The sequence below is a fragment of the Trichechus manatus genome, unplaced genomic scaffold (assembly GCF_000243295.1).
Source record: "Trichechus manatus latirostris isolate Lorelei unplaced genomic scaffold, TriManLat1.0 scaffold00108, whole genome shotgun sequence".
NCBI classification, from domain to species: Eukaryota; Metazoa; Chordata; class Mammalia; order Sirenia; family Trichechidae; genus Trichechus; species Trichechus manatus.
Window position 1 is genome coordinate 3,255,143 of NW_004444044.1, and position 16,259 is coordinate 3,271,401.

Genomic DNA, 16,259 nt, shown 5'->3' on the forward strand with positions numbered 1-16,259 from the left:
GCCCACAGCACAGTTCTCAACGGAGGGAGCTGTTACAGAGAGACAAGTACAGCAGCAGGGGCCCCATTGGTTCTCAATAAACATTAATTCATCATGTTAACTCTTCTAATGATCATAGTGCTTGGAAAACTCTAAACAACAGTGTAAAAGAGCATTTATTCTAGATTGAAAGAAAATTACGTCAGACCAATATGTGCCTTTTGGCAATAATGAAAAGGAACAGAATATCAAGAGAATTTTGAAATTTGGTCTCCCCAGTAGCCAATCCTATAAAGCACTCAAAAGAAATAAGCATTAATATTAGTCACTGCAACAATTGTAAGACACTGCACATTGACTGACTACCACCTGCTCTAATCAGAATTCAACATTAGGAAAGTCTACTTGGAGATTTTAGGGCCAAAATTTCCAGAGTGAGAGTGATTTGGGGAGCAACAAAGAGAAGTGGGCTGGGCAATTTATCTAGGTGGGGCTTAGAAGGTGTCAATGGAAGTCTACCAGAAAAAAAAAACTTTTTATTTCTAGCATGGAACAGGAGGGAAGTTGGCCTAGTGAAGTGGCTCAGCAGGGATGCTGTGTTAGGTTGGGTCCTCTAGTGAAGCAAAACCACCAAAAAAAAAAAAAAAAAACTCCTTGCTGTTGCGTCGAGTCCAATTCATAGCAACCCTACAGGACAGAGCAGAACTGTCCCATAGGGTTTCCAAGCAGACTGCCATATCTTTCTCCCACAGAGAAGCAAAACCACCAAAGCATATATACATATGTAGGTATGTATATATGGAAACTCTGGTGGTGTAATGGTTAAGAGCTATGGCTGCTAACCAAAAGGTCAGCAGTTTGAATCCACCAGACGCTCCTTGGAAACTCTATGGGGCAGTTCTACTCTGTCCTATAGGGTTGCTATGAGTCAGAATCTACTTGATGGCAATGGGTTTGGTTTTTTGGTTTACATATATATACACATAGAGAGAGAGAGAGATTTATCTCAAGAAAATGGTTCACACGGTTGTAGAGGCTGGCCAAGTTCCAGGTCTGTGGGTCAGGTATCAGGCTGGGGCTTCTCCTGACTCACGTACTTGCAGAGGCTGATGAATCCAAGATCAGCAGGTCAGACAGCAGCCCACTGGCTCATGGGCTGCGGAGGCTGCCAAATCCAAGACCAGCAAGGCAATATGGCAGGCTGCTGGCTCAAGTCCCAAGAACTGGAGGTCAGATGATGATGAGTCAGATGCAGGATCCAGAGCAAGTGAGCTTTGCCAGAACATCTGTATATATTTTGGATGCAGGCCACATCCCCAAGGAAACTCCCTTTTCAACTGATTAGCTGCTTACAGCAAATCACAAAATGGAGGATGACTACATCAGATCACAAAAATGGAAGATGACTACATCACTACATAACTGCAAAATTACATCATTACACAGCTACCAAACTACATCGTAACTGACAAATCACTGAAAATCATGGCCCAGCCAAGATGACAAACAACCTTAACCATCACAGATGTTAAGGAGATTTTGGCAATCAAGCCCTAATAGGCCTTTTCTTCCAACTTGCCTCAAAATTGAGTATAACAAGGAATCAAATGTGTATGTGTGCCAGAAGCAAAATGATCAAACCACACTGGAAATATTATGTCACAGTCAGGTTGCTATATCCTAAACTGAAACTGAAAATGTTGAGTTGATACAGAGAAGAGTAGCCAGAGGAGTAGGGGATTCAGAAAACATATCACACAGAAATGATGGTAGGCCTTGAGAAGTAGGAAGAATCTGTCTTCAGATACATGAAATCTGTCTAGTAAACAAGGACTACACTTGTTCTGTGCTGCTCTAGGATGCAACAGCAGACCCTATGTACAAAGGCTGTGGAAAGGCAGATTTGCATTTCTATCAGAAATGTTTTAGGAAATACTATGTTCCTTTTCCAGGAAGTGTTCAAGTAGCACTCAGATGACTATTCATCAGAAATTAAGTTATACAAAGAGGTAATATTGGACTAGATGGTATACAAAGTCCTAACACTAAAATTCAATGAATAAACTCAGTATCAAAATTTCTTGAGCCCCTAATAAGATCTTCTGGGATACAACACAAAGAAATCCTTATAATAAGGAGGTCCAGGGTATAAACAGGAAGGTAGTTATACAATTTTTATTAAGGTACAAGAATAAACGTTTCAAAAATAACAATTAGTAAGTCACATGAATAAATCAGACAACCTGGGAATGGGGTAAAGGACTATTTTATGGTAATACATGGATTTCAATATTGGTGACTTTTCTATATCAACAAGTAAGCTGAAAATGCTTAAGACCAACAGAGTACAACAGTCAAAATTACTTCTTCCAGCCATAATTTGCCTCTGTGCCACCCTTAAAAGGTCTCACAAAATGCTTCTGGCCAATCAGTGCTCCCAATCTTATTTTTCTTAGGGCTTAATTCAGGTTGCCTGTATTTTCTGTCATGTGTTCATAAGAACTGACACATTTGCCGTCTTTGTTAAATGTTTAACAGATTAAGTTGTATTTTATGACTAAATATACCTTTGTTGTTCTTAAGGAAATGATATATAAAAATAATTTTGGATTTAAAACAAGTTTGACTTTAAGAATTACTTTCCTTGGCACAAAATATCACAAGAATTTGAAAATCTGATTCTCATTCACTGGCAGCAAAGATGTTTTCAGAACAATTTCAATAGCATTAAGTGGTATGATGTTTCCAAAAGAATCAGCCAACTGTCACCTAGTATTACTAATACTAGAATGGGACCACTATTTCTTTGTCATTTTTGATACACTATATGTTTTAATTTGATTGTTCTTCCCATTTACCAAGAAAGTTTGAGTAAAAAAGGAAATGGTGTGGGAGATATAGTCTGATTCCTGTAAAGAACTGTTTATAAACTATTTTTATTTAACTTTTAACAGAATGCTCATAGGCCAAAATGTCAACCAAGAATCACAGCTTTGGAATTGCAGACCTTCCTGTGTTTTATGTGGCTCCAAATAAATGCATTACCTAACTAAAATGCTCATTATGTTTTCACTTAAATTTTTAAAACCCTATATACTTTTTTTTCATCCATAAAGCTAGTTCCTCAAAGACCACCATCAACTGGCCTGGGTCAGAAGAACCAAAGTGTGGTTCCCCAGGAGATAATAAGCATGGATGAGATGAAAGGCCTAAAACGAGGCATTCCAATTTAAAAGCCTAAAAATCTGATTTATTCAACAAATACATATTAAGTGCCTACTATATTCCAGGCCCATGAATTACTTGTCTTTGTACCTCTACCACCTAGTATTGCGTCAAGCACACGTTAGATTCATAATAGCTTTTGTTCAATATTTAATGAATATTCCAACTAATTAAAGGATATAGAATACAGGTTTAAGAAGGATATCAAAGAACACTCTGCTGAAATGTCTCCTGAATGAAGTATATAGAAGGTATCACAGCTGTTGACGTTAACTGGAATTTAGTAATTTTATTTATTTAAATAACAATAACAAATTAGGAGTCATATTAAAAAGAATCTTACTAGTTCATCATTCACATGAGGGTTAGAATCGTCATTAATTTAAGGGCAGTGGAGAATGATGAATGAACTTGAGCAGTTCCTTAAGAAAGGTATTCTCATGCCAATTACATACATTGGTCAGGTACTCTGTCTATACTATAGTACCAATAATTTTGCCTAATTCATAGGGTTCTATAGCTTTATGATTTCTACTCATCAGAATACTGCTCTATTTTTAAGCTCTGCTTTCATTTTGCCACCACATATGCAGAGATGGCATCTTTCTTCATGTTTATAATCACTTGTTGGTGTGGGAATCTGGAAGAACATTTCATGTTAATGTCCTGAGCCATCTGCCACAGAAGGTCACAGACTATGCTGTGATGCCCCTCCCGGAAGTTATGATGTTGAAAGACTTTGACTAAAGACTTGAAGCTGATGTAACAGACCAGTAACAGTACGGGTAACAGACAGATGTGCCCCTCTAAAAAGAATGGGGAGAACAAAGGACACAGTCAATGGACTTCTGGTACTCCACCCATGTTCTACTGAGCGGCTAGAGCTCCATGGAAGTAGTTAATATACAAATGAAATTCCTGACAGACAGACCAGCAAAGACAATCTGTTCTACCTTACGTGCTTACAATGATGGATTAACAGTGAGTTGATGAGGGAGGGTGGGGAGATTGGTTCTAGGTATATTTACTGACCCTGATTCTAAATAAAGGAAATTGGGAACTGAAATAGGGGGAAAGTAGCATGCATGTAAAGGAGAGAGGTTACAGAACAATACTCAAGGAGACTATGACAAGTTTATTTGATAAAGAAAAAATTTGGAAGGCTAAATGCACTATATATCTTCCATTTGTACACCAGACCCACTCTCTATCCCCTTCCACCCTGTTCTCTGCCTTAGGTGGCTGACCTGTGTGGTCTACAATGGGCTGCCTTCTCCCTGATTTCCAATTATGTTTGGCCAGTTGGCAGCCAGAGCAGGTCATCAGAGAGAAGAGAGTGAAGTCAGTATATCAATTCCGCCAACTCTCTCCCTGTAAGGTTGCCTCTGACTAGCTAAATCCCTCAATTCAAGGTTACCACATTACGGACTGAATTGTGTCCCCCAAAATATGTGTTGGAATCCTAATCCCTGTACTTGTGGAGGAGTCCCTGAATGGTGCAAATGGTTAAGCACTTGACTAATAGCTGAAAGGCTGGTAGTTCAAGCCTACCCAAAGGCACCTAAGAAGACAGACCCGGTGATCTGCTTCTAAAAGGTCACAGCCTTGAAAGCCTTACGGAGCACAGTTCAAAATCTACTCAAAGGCCAACTAACAACATACCTGTGGATGTAATGTAATCACCTTTCCATAATGCAGTCTAATGTTATGTTAATGGCACCATACTAGTACAGGATGTGCCCTATGTATGTCTAATCACCTTTGAATTATAAAAAGAGCAGATTAAACACAGAGACAAGCACATACAGGGGAATACAGATGCCACGTGAGGATCCTCCACAAGTCCTGGCTACCAACAAGAAAGGAATTAACACAGCCAAAGCCCCGATTTAGACTTTTAGCCGCTAGAACTGTGGGAAAATAAATTTATGTTCTTTAAAGTCACCCACTTGTAGTATTTGTGTTATAGCAGCCATTAGGTAACTCAGATAATCGCACCTCTCAAGGCAGCCTTCCCTGCTCTTCTCTCTCCTCCCAGGTTCCAGCAACCACCCCACTTTCCTTTGGGCCTTAGACAGTAACAAATCCACTGTTAATACCTCTGGGTACCACACTCTCCCTTGTGGCTTCCCTATACCCTAAGCTTACCTTTGTAAATAATGTTTTTATTAAAGCTCTCAAATTATTTTGATTCGACTGTATCATCTTCTTTCTTCTGGGACTGATACACCAAATATGATTTTAATATTTTGATCTTGAGGGGCTATGAGGATAGGTGATGTTATTAGCTGAGATAGGAACACAGGAAGATGAATAAGAAAGTTAAAGCATATTTTGAATTCCTCTATTTATGACAATTGTGGATGATCCACAGAGAGAGGCTAGGAGCAGCTGCAAAAGTAGCTCTGGGATAAAGATGGAGCTAATAATTAATTTCTGGAAATTTGTTAAGAACCCATTACTGTTATAAGCAATAGTTTAATACAGAGAAGTTATTTAATTTAGGAGATAAAGACAAGAAATTATCTTTAAAATTATACAATATTAGAGCTTAAAAGGATGTTAACTGTCATCTCACCAAGCTCCCTCTTTGTAGGTAATGGAAGTCCACAGAGTTAGCTATCAAAGGGTACAAAGTTAATGGCAGTGCTGGCACTAGGATCTGTAGGATCTGTAGGATCTGTAGCTCCTGGGATCCTACAGCCATACTCTTTCCACAAAATTCAGCATTTATCTCTATTTGACTAGTTTTTCACTAATCAACAAGTATTGAGTACCTAGTCTGCATCCAACCTTGTGTTAGTTGATGCGAGGAATAAAAGAGAAGTTTTCAAGCACTGTATAGTCTAATTGACTAACACCTTGTACAAATGTTTAGAAATGAGAGTATAAAAGAGAAATCACTGTGTAAGCTAAAGGAGAACAGGACATTATCCACGGCAAGGGCACTGTCACCCAGTATGAGCATTTGGAGTTTTAGGGGTTTCATGTGAATTGTTGGTGCAGATGAGGCGGTATTAAGGTTAGCCTTGATTATCTTCACAGAAATAAAGGATTTTCTTATACAGTTTTAAGCATATGAAGTTATCTCTACCTACCTTAGAAACAATCTTTTTAAATGTTAGCAAACGAAAACATATTCTGGCAAATGAGAGAGCACAAATATGTTCTTGTTACTCATTTATATATGTATGTACATATGTATATGTGTATGGTTATTAATTAGCTGAAAGTGTGGAGTAAGGGTGTAAGGGAAGATGACAGGCTGAAAGCCAACACATTTTACACATTGTCCCTTAGAAATCACATATTTTCTCCTCCCTGTTTACTTTATGATTTGGTATATGTTATTGTTTTCTGCAGTTGAGTCAATTCTAACTCATGTTTTTTTGTTGTTAGGTGCTGTACAGTCAGTTCAAACTCACAGCAACCCTATGAACAACAGAACAAAATACTGTCCAGTCCTGCATCATCCTCACAATCATTGCTATGTTTGAGCCCATCATTGCAGCCACTGTGTCAATCCATCTTGTTGAAGGTCTTCCTCTCTTTCCCTGATTCTCTACTTTATCAGGCATGATGTCCTTCTCCAGGGACTTGTCCCTCCTGACAACATATCCAAAGTATGTGAGACAAAGTCTTGCCATCCTCGCTTCTAAGGAGCACTCTAGCTATACTTCTTCCAAGACAGATTTGTTCATTCTTCTGGCAGTCCATGGTATATTCAATATTCTTTGTCAGCCCCATAATTCAAATGCATCAATTTTTCTACAGTCTGCCTTATTCATTGTCCAGCTTTCGTATACATACGAGGTGACTGAAAGCACCATGGCTTAGGTCAGGCGGACCTTAGTCCTCAAGGTGACATCTTTGCTTTTTAACACTTTAAAGAGGTCTTTTGCAGGAGATTTGCTCAATGCAATACGTTGTTTGATTTCTTGACTGCTGGTTCCAGAGACGTTGATTGCGAATCCAAGTAAAATGAAATCCTTGACAATTTCAATCTTTTCTCCATTTATCATGATGTTGTTTATTGGTCCAGTTGTGAGGATTTGTGTTTTCTTTATGTTGAGGTGTAGTACACACTGAAGGCTGTATTCTTTGATCTTTATCAGTAAATGCCTCAAGTCCTCTTGGTTTTCAGCAAGCAAGGTTGTGTCATCAGCATACTGCAGGTTGTTAATGAGTTCCTCCAATCCTGATGCCCCGTTCTTCATATTGTCCAGCTTCTAGGACTATTTGCTCAGCATACAGATTGAATAAGTATGGTGAAAGGATACAACCCTGATGCACATCCTTCTGGATTTTAAACCATGCAGTATCCCTTTGTTCTGTTGGAAGGACTGTCTCTTGGTCTGTGTACAGGTTCCTCATGAGCACGATTAAGTGTTCTGGAATTCCCATTCTTTGCAATGTTATCCATAATTTATTATGATCCATACATTGAATGCCTTTGCGTAGACAATAAAACACAGGTAAACATCTTTCTGGTATTCTCTGCTTGCAGCCAAGATCTGACATCAGCAACAATATCCCTTGTTTCACGTCCTCTTCTGAATCCTGCTTGAATTTCTGGCAGTTCATGTCAACGTACTGCTGCAATCACTTTTGAATTATCTTCAGCAAAATTTTACTTACATGTGATATTAATGATATTGTTCAATAATTTCCACATTCTGTTGGATCACCTTTCTTTGTGATGGGCACAAATATGGATCTCTTCCTGTCAGTTGCTCAGGTAGCTGTCTTCCAAATTTCTTGGCAAAGACAAGCAAGCGTTTCCAGCATTGCATCCTTTTGCTGAAACATCTCAGTTGATATTCCATCAATTCCTGAAACCGTATTTTTTGCAAATGCCTTCAGTGCAGCTTGGACTTCTTCCTTCAATACCATCAGTTCTTGATCATATACTACCTACTGAAATGGATGAATGCCAACCAGTTTTTGGTATAGTGACTCTATGTATTCCTTCCATCTTCTTTCGATGCTTCCTGCATCGTTCAGTATTTTCCCCATAGACTCTTTAATATTGCAAGTTGAGGCTTGAATTTTTTCTTCAGTTCTTTCAGCTTGAGAAACTCTGAGTGTTTTCTTTCCTTTGGGTCTTCTAACTCCAGGTCTTTGCACATTTCATTATAATACTTTACTTTGTCGTCTTGAGCTGCCCTTTCAAATCTTCTGTTCAGCTCTTTTACTTCATCACTTCTTCCATTCGCTTTAGTTACTCTGTTCAAAAGCAAGTTTCAGAGTCTCTTCTGACATCCATTTTGGTCTTTTCTTTGTTTCCTGTCTTTTCAATGACTTTTTACTTTCTTCACGTACGATGTCCTCCCACAATGTGTTTGGTATTTGGTCATTAGTGTTCAATGAGTCAAATCTATGTTTGAGATGTTCTGTAAATTCAGGTGGGATAAACTCAAGGTCATACTTTGGCTCTCGTGGATTTGTTTTAATTTTCTTCAGCTTAAACTTGAACTTGCATAAGAGCAACTGATGGTCTGTTTTGCAATCAGCCCCTGGCATTGTTCTGACTGATGTGATTGAGCTTCTGAAACATCTCTTTCCACACTGATAGAGTTGATTTGATTCCTGTCTATTCCATCTGGTGAGGCTCATGTGTATAGTTGTAGTTTATGTTGCTGAAAAAAAAGCTATTTGCAATGAGTAAGTCATTGGTCTTGCAAAATTCTATCATGTGATCTCCAGCGTTGTTTCTATCACCAAGGCCGTATTTTCTGACTCATAGTGACCTCATTCCGACTCATAGCAACCCTATATGATAGAGCAGAACTGCTCCATAGGGTTCCTAGCCTGAAATCTTTACAGAAGCTGATCACTAAGTCTTTTCTCCTGCAAAGCGGCTGGTGGGTTCAAACAACCATTCAGTTAGCAGCCGAGTGCTTAACTATTGCACCACCAGGGCTCCTTACTTGGTATATACAATTCAAAACCTTCCTAACAGAAATTGTAACTAAAAGCCTATCACTATTCTACTTTCACATGCTCATGCCTTTCTCAACAACATTTATCTATGGCTGGCGAACTACTTTCTTGGGCTTTCATGAGGGGAAGAATTTAAGTCTTAAGAGCGATGATCAATTTGGAAGTTAATACTAGAAGAAAACGACTATGTCTACACAGACAGTTAAAATTATTTCTATTCATTTTAAGATTGAAACGATTCTACCAATCTCAAATTATGACAGACAAATGCGCCATAAATTCTCCACCTGCTATGGCTAAACAGTAGCAGACTGTGGCAGGTGGAAAATACCAAAGTATAAGCAAAAATTCCCAAAGTATAAGCAAATAAATAAACAAAGCTGTTCAATAAATAATCAAGAAGGAAAGAATTAAATAGAGAAGAAACATCAAAACATAGGTATTTGGTTGAGACAATGGCCTGGAATTTCACTTGAATATCATCCTCAAAGACCTTTACCCAGGAATCTGTTCTTCACAGAACTCATACCGTTGAAGAGGTAGCTCAAGTATGCATATTTCCCTGTGTGTGATCTTGAGTTACAAGCTCAAATGTCTTCAGGAACAGCTAGGTAACCTGAATGTGTGAAGCAGCCAAGTTTCAGATAATAGAGAGCTGCGAGGACAATGATTACTAGGAAAGTATAGGTTCCACATAAGTCCTCAATTTTTTCCATGTGTAGGTGTATTTTATGAATTGTAGGCTACACAAAGAATGGCAATGGGCTGAATTCAGCCTGGGCTGTCAGTTTGTGATATCCATTTTTAAGGAGATAAGTAAAATTCTTTCAATGTTTCACAGTACGGAAATTTTCATTCCTTGGGCTAGCCAGCTTGAGACACTTCATTAGCAACATTTCCCTTTTTTTTTTTTTTTGCAATTTTACAAGAATCTGAGTAGAAAGCTTTCCTGGGTAAATGTGAATATATTAATTTTAAGTTTCATTTTCTTCTAAGAAAAAGGAATTTCATCAAGTGCATCTCATGTCTTCTAAGTTCTTCCACTCCTCCTTCTGCACAAAACACAGGAGAGAGGTCATGAGCTGTCAGCTGTATAGCGCAGGTCACTAATATCAATCAAATGTAATCAGGATTACCTAAGAAATATTAACATTCTAAATACTAAGAGTTAAACTGTAAAGTAAAGGATTATCTTAGTTTCATCCTGCAGATAAAAAAACAAAATGCCATTAACTAAATGTTGGTCTTATCTTGTAGTCTCTCAATGAACCACAGTTTTGACTCCAAGTTCACCCAAGCATGTTAATGGGAGACAGTTTGTCTGCACAACTTAGTTCAATTATCTATTATTCCATACTGCTGCATTCATCATTATGGATCAGATGACACTCATATCTTATACCTATGCTTGTGGAACAACACAACTTAAATTTGCTCTCAACTATTAAATTACTCATGGGCAAAGCTGTCGTGGTTTGAATTATGTCCCCCAAAAAATGTGTGTATCAATTTGGCCGGGTCATGATTCCTGGTATTCTGTGGTTTTCCTATAAATTGTAAATCCTGCCTCTATGACGTTAACGAGGGAGGATGGGCGGCAGTTGTGTTAGTAAGGCAGGACCTGATCTACAAGACTGGATTGTGTCCTGAGGCAATCTCTTGAGATATAAAAGGCAGAAGTGAGCAGTGAGACAGGGGGGCCTCATACCATCAAGAAAGCAGTGCCAGGAGCAGAGCGCATCCTTTGGACCAGGGTCCCTGCGCAGAGAAGCTCCTAGTCTGGGGGAACACTGATGAGAAGGCCGAGAGAGAGAGAAAGCCTTCCCCTGGAGCTGACACCTTGAATTTTGGACTTTTAGCCTACTTTACTGTAAGGAAATAAACTTCTCTTCGTTAAAACCATCCACTTGTGGTATTTCTGTTATGGCAGCACTAGATGACTAAGACGAAAGCTGACAAACAAGAAATTCTATAACATTAAAATTCCAGATGAATATGAAATGAGCTTTTGCTATGTACTTAACCATTATGAATTTAAAAGGTGTTTTTGTTTACTCATGCATTATTAGATGGAATACATCCCACTTTTTCCTTTCAGTATAGTCAGAATTATGACAGACAGTATTTATGACAGAATTATGTGAGCAAAATCCTTGGAAGACTTTTTAAAGCTTCACTACAATTATGACACAGTGGCTGCAACAATGGACTCAAACATAGCAACGATTGTGAGGATAGCACAGGACCAGGCAGTGTTTTGTTCTGTTGTACATAGGGTTGCTAAGAGTTGGAACCAACGTGACAGCACTAAACAACAATAGTTAAACATGTATGCACATGCACAAAGATAGGAAAGTAATATAAAAAAGCACAAAATTATATTGGAAAGATAGAATTACAGGTACTTTTTTCATTTTGTAAAATTTTATTATTATCCATACAGTGTAAAGTCAATGAAAATTATTTAAAGCTCATGTACTTACTGTGGTTGGAAAATAACGACTAGTTTTGAATTTCTTGAGAGCCATAGAAGAAGTGTAAGTGCCAAAGAAGAGGATGAAAGACATGAGCGAGATATCAGGAACGAAGTTACAGTTGTTCCCCACGAGCTTCCCTCCATATTTCAAACACTCCTTCATTGACAAAAATGCCCAGTCAACGGTAGCATTATGGTGCTGAAGAAGAAAAACATTAAAACATTAAAATTTTTCTACAGAACACTGACTCATCAAAAGCAGCTTTTGACACTTGGTGGGCTCTACAGGGATTATACTAAGTTTCTGTGAACCAGTCTGAGAATAATCATTAAAGAGTGAAATTTGATGAGGTGTTAACAGACTAACAAGTAAGGGGGATCAGAAGGTTGGCAATTATTGAAAATACAATGAGAATGATGCAATCTGTTACTTAGTTTGAGATACAGCCTTACAATCACCCATTTGTTCAACAGAAACAAACCACAAAGTCCTTCTTCCATGTCAATCTTCCTGAGAGTAAACTGAAACACAATAATGTCCTAAGTCTCAAAACGCTTACTCTCTGAAGCATCTTTGCTGTTCAAAAATTACTTACTTTTGTAGTACACAGTTTCTGATGGCCCTACTGGTCAATGATATAAAAGTTACAGTACATTAGCTACTCATTTAACCAGTACTTTCACTACTAAGCTGTTTCTTTCCTAAATAACTAGAGATTGGTGATTTAAGTAATTAAACCCTATAAATATGTTAATGGTCCCTGCTTTTTCAATTGCAAATTCTAAATAAACTGTAATTTTTCTTGTTGGCTCCAGATCATCACTATAAGCATTCATTATTGGGCTGTGCGGTGATGTCTTTTGGTTGTGGAGTTGTGTATGGGATATCTATCACTATGTTACATGGCCTCAAATTCACAGGTCAATTTTCAAATTTTCTTCTGTCTCATTTAGTGCTGTCATGTTGTCATGTTGTCTAGTAGCTAACTGGTGTTCCAATTTTCTACTTCTAATAAGCAGGACACTCTTTTAGCTAGGGCCAGGACCCCTGTCCTCTAGCTGCTCTTAGTATTAGCTGCTAACAGCTCACAGCTGCCTCCTTCTCTAAGAACAGCCTTCAGCCACACAAGAGTTACCTCACGTGAAATGCTATGCCCTCTGCAGCCAATTACTGACCAATACTAACCAAAACCATTGTCTCAAAGTGGGAGCAATTCCATGGTACAATTTATGCTCCAGATTGCCCCATGGGATCAGGCTGAAGCTAAACTCTGGCTAAGATCACATCCTTTTAACTCCTTTCGTGTCCTATCCTGCTTCCCTCACTCCTTTTTTATTGAGACCACGTCCTCAATAAATTACTTGCCCCTTAAATCCTAATAGCTGACTCTGCCTCTATAAAACCTAACCTAAAATAGCCAATTTACTTGAATTACTGGTCAACCAAAAGTCAAAGGAGCCTAAGGAACTCTTTCTAGAATATCAGAGTATGAAGGAAACTCAGAGATCATTTTCTCAGACTTCTCGCCCCTAGTATTCAATAGACCTGATGATGGACATTCATCCTCTGCTTGAACATTTTCAGTGATGAGCGGTTTCCTGGTAGGTCATTCCTTTGTTCAACACAATTTCTGCAGAGATCTTCTTTGTATGGGTATTTGAGCCTTCTTAAATACGTATCCTTTAAGTGAGTTTCTTTTCCTATTCAGAAAGCTTTCTTGTACACTGTGAGTTTATGGCTACTTCCTGGAGAAAGACTGTCAAAACCTTATCTGTCTAAATGGACGTCAATGTAGCGATGGGGGTGGGGGGTAAGAACTGTGTTTCTCAGCTTGAGAATATCCTAATTACCCGTGACCTTATTCTACTTGGGTTCAAAGCTAATGGGTATGTCATGTGCTAACTGAAGAAGTTTTGAGTATACCTCTGAAATAAGTGTGAAAAATAAATTACTCCTGTCCTTCAGAGGCAAGAGTTCTACCTCACGCCAAATACATCATTAACGTTCTTTACTATTCAATGAATTCTCTTTAGGTGAATGATCTCGTCAGAAAATAAGATAACCAAGAACATAGAATCTTTGGCCTGATAAAGTTCATATTTTTATAGAGCTCAAAAGGTAAAGTGCTTATATAAGTCAATAAAATATCTTCTGATCTTTTCTGAAACTTTTTTTTCTATATTAGCTTCAACTTGTCAACAGCTGAATTGCATAATTACTACTTTATCAAAATCTGCTTCTGAAAGGTGATTAATCATGCCTCCTTTTATTTTTCAGATTTCTGCCTATGCATGTTTTTAGCAGAACACATTTAAAGTTTAAAGGTCATAATAGGTAAGAGATTTCTCTGTTTAAAAATTAGCAAAAATTTACCATAATTTCACTTCAGCACTTTAATATCAGCACAATCCCTTGTTATAACCAGAGTTCCCCAAAGAAGGAAGCTACATTAAAACAATCCCAATGGGCAATTTTACTGATTGTCTTGCAGAGTTTCAGGTTGAGGTATTAACTATACAGATGTACATGAAATAACAGCTATGCTTTCTTGCTTACCTCAGCTTAAAAATGCCAATATCAGTATTTTGTATGGCAACCTTTTATACTTGTTATTTCATGAACATCATTTTTAATAGTGGTTGAGTCATTATAAGTAGTTCTGGTTTTGATCATTCATAATTTTCATATTGTTATAAGTCATAGAACAAGCAAAATGATGTAAACTATTCTTCCCAGATTCATATACCTACTGAGGAATTTATTTTGAAGGAAATGCTGAACATATGTGAAAAGAACAGACTGGAAAATACCCTCATGGGCTTCAATCTCAGTTCTACTACTATTTAGTTGGAAAACAGAAAAAAGTAACTTCACTTTCCTGTGTAATTGCAAATAGGACTTTTCATTTAAGTAGCTATAAAAGAGTGCCATAAAGATCGATGTGGTCATAACTCTGGAAAATGCTCTAAAGTGAATAGTATTCTTCATACTCAAACTACATACAGTAAGTCATGGTGGAAATTTACAACCAAATAACACTGAGTCCTAAAAGAGGGCAATACTGTGTTGGACATATCCAGAAAAGATGTCATGTGACATCAAGAACAAAGAGATCTCTGAGCCCCCTGAAATCCCATGTAAAACACTGTGTACATGTACATTTATCTGGGAAAAGTGACCATCAGCACCTCCATGGAGTCAATTTAAGAAGTACTGCTCTAGAGTTGTTATTACTAAGATAATGCTGTCCTTTTAATATGCCATTCTCTGTGTATTTTTCCTATACTCCAATTTCCATTTACTGTAAGAGCAAATTCACAACTGCAGGATAACAATGACTTGTTAACTCATAAGCACATGCTCTCCAATTCAAAAAAAGAATAATTGTTTTGTAACTACTTCTCAGCAAACTACTTTACATCCCTATTTAGATCCTCATAGGCATTTTAAACTTAACATGCTCTAAAGAAACTCCTGGTTTCTTCCTTAAACCTGCTCCCTCCATGGGCTTGCCCATCTCTGGCAACTTCATCCCTCCAGATGCTAAGAACGGAAAACCTGGATGTCACTGTTAATTTCCCTCTTTTTCACAAGTCAAATCACGGCAAAGACCTTATACCAAAATAGATTCAAAAGCAGATTACACGTCACCTACACCTTGTGCTACCACCCTAGCTTAAGCCACCACTGTCTCCCCCAGGCTTGATGCAATATACTCTTAACTCATGTCACTGCTTCCATCCTTTACTTCTTACTCCTTATTTACTCCTATAACTTTTATCTTTATTTCCTACACAAAATTCTGTAAACAGCATTTTAATGGCTACATCAGAAGTTTAAAAACAAGATAAATGGGAACATAACTTCAGAAGTCCTCTCTGCCTGTCAGAACTCTCAAAGCAGCACATTATCTCTATTTCTTTATGATGCTTATTATTTCCTACTGCAATTATATTGTAGATCTCCTCAATGAGGCCATCAGTTTCATGATGGTGGAAATCATCAGAGAGGCATCAAACAGGGCTGGAGACCTGGATCTAGAAGAGAAGTTAAGTTTGGAGACACTGACTTAGGAGTCATCTGCAAAGAGTTGATCATTGCAGTAATAAAACTACAAACAGAAAATGTGCTGAAAGAAAAGAGTGTCAAAATATCTAGGGTACTCACAATGGAAATGAAGGTACCAAAAAAGGTTATGAAAAAGTCATGAGAGTGATGAATAAAAGAAGTACGAGAATGATGAAAATCAAAGGAGGAGAAAATAATAGTGAAGGAGGGTTGAGAAGGTCTAATGTTGCAGAGAAGATGAGGGATAAAGACTGAGCAATGACCATTGGTTTTTTTCATAACTAGAAGATCTCTGGTAATTTCTGAGAGAGCATTGAAAAGAGCGAAGCCAGAATTCAATGAGCTGAGGAATCAATGGGAGTGAAAAAAACTGAAAGAGCAACTACAGACTATTTTTTCAAGAAATATAGTAGCAAAAGGATAGGCTAGAGCATGCAAGCATGGTAAGGTCAAGGCAAGTTCTTTGGGGTTGGTGAAGACTTTTAAGGTACTTGCGGTAGATGAGAAAAAATCCAGTTATGGGGATAAAAAGCAGAAGGGGTAATGGGAAAAACAAGAATGAAAACA

General features: G+C 37.9%; 1 protein-coding gene across 3 annotated transcripts in view; it reads right to left on the bottom strand.

Moving 5' to 3' along the window:
- SLC4A4 (solute carrier family 4 member 4) overlaps nt 1-16,259 on the bottom strand; it is a 410,477-nt gene that overhangs the window by 53,134 nt on the left and 341,084 nt on the right. For all 3 annotated transcript variants that reach the window (XM_004383322.1, XM_004383323.2, XM_004383321.1), the window contains exon 16: nt 11,631-11,822. In XM_004383322.1, the coding sequence (XP_004383379.1) occupies nt 11,631-11,822 (192 nt within the window). The remainder of the gene's footprint in view (nt 1-11,630; nt 11,823-16,259) is intronic.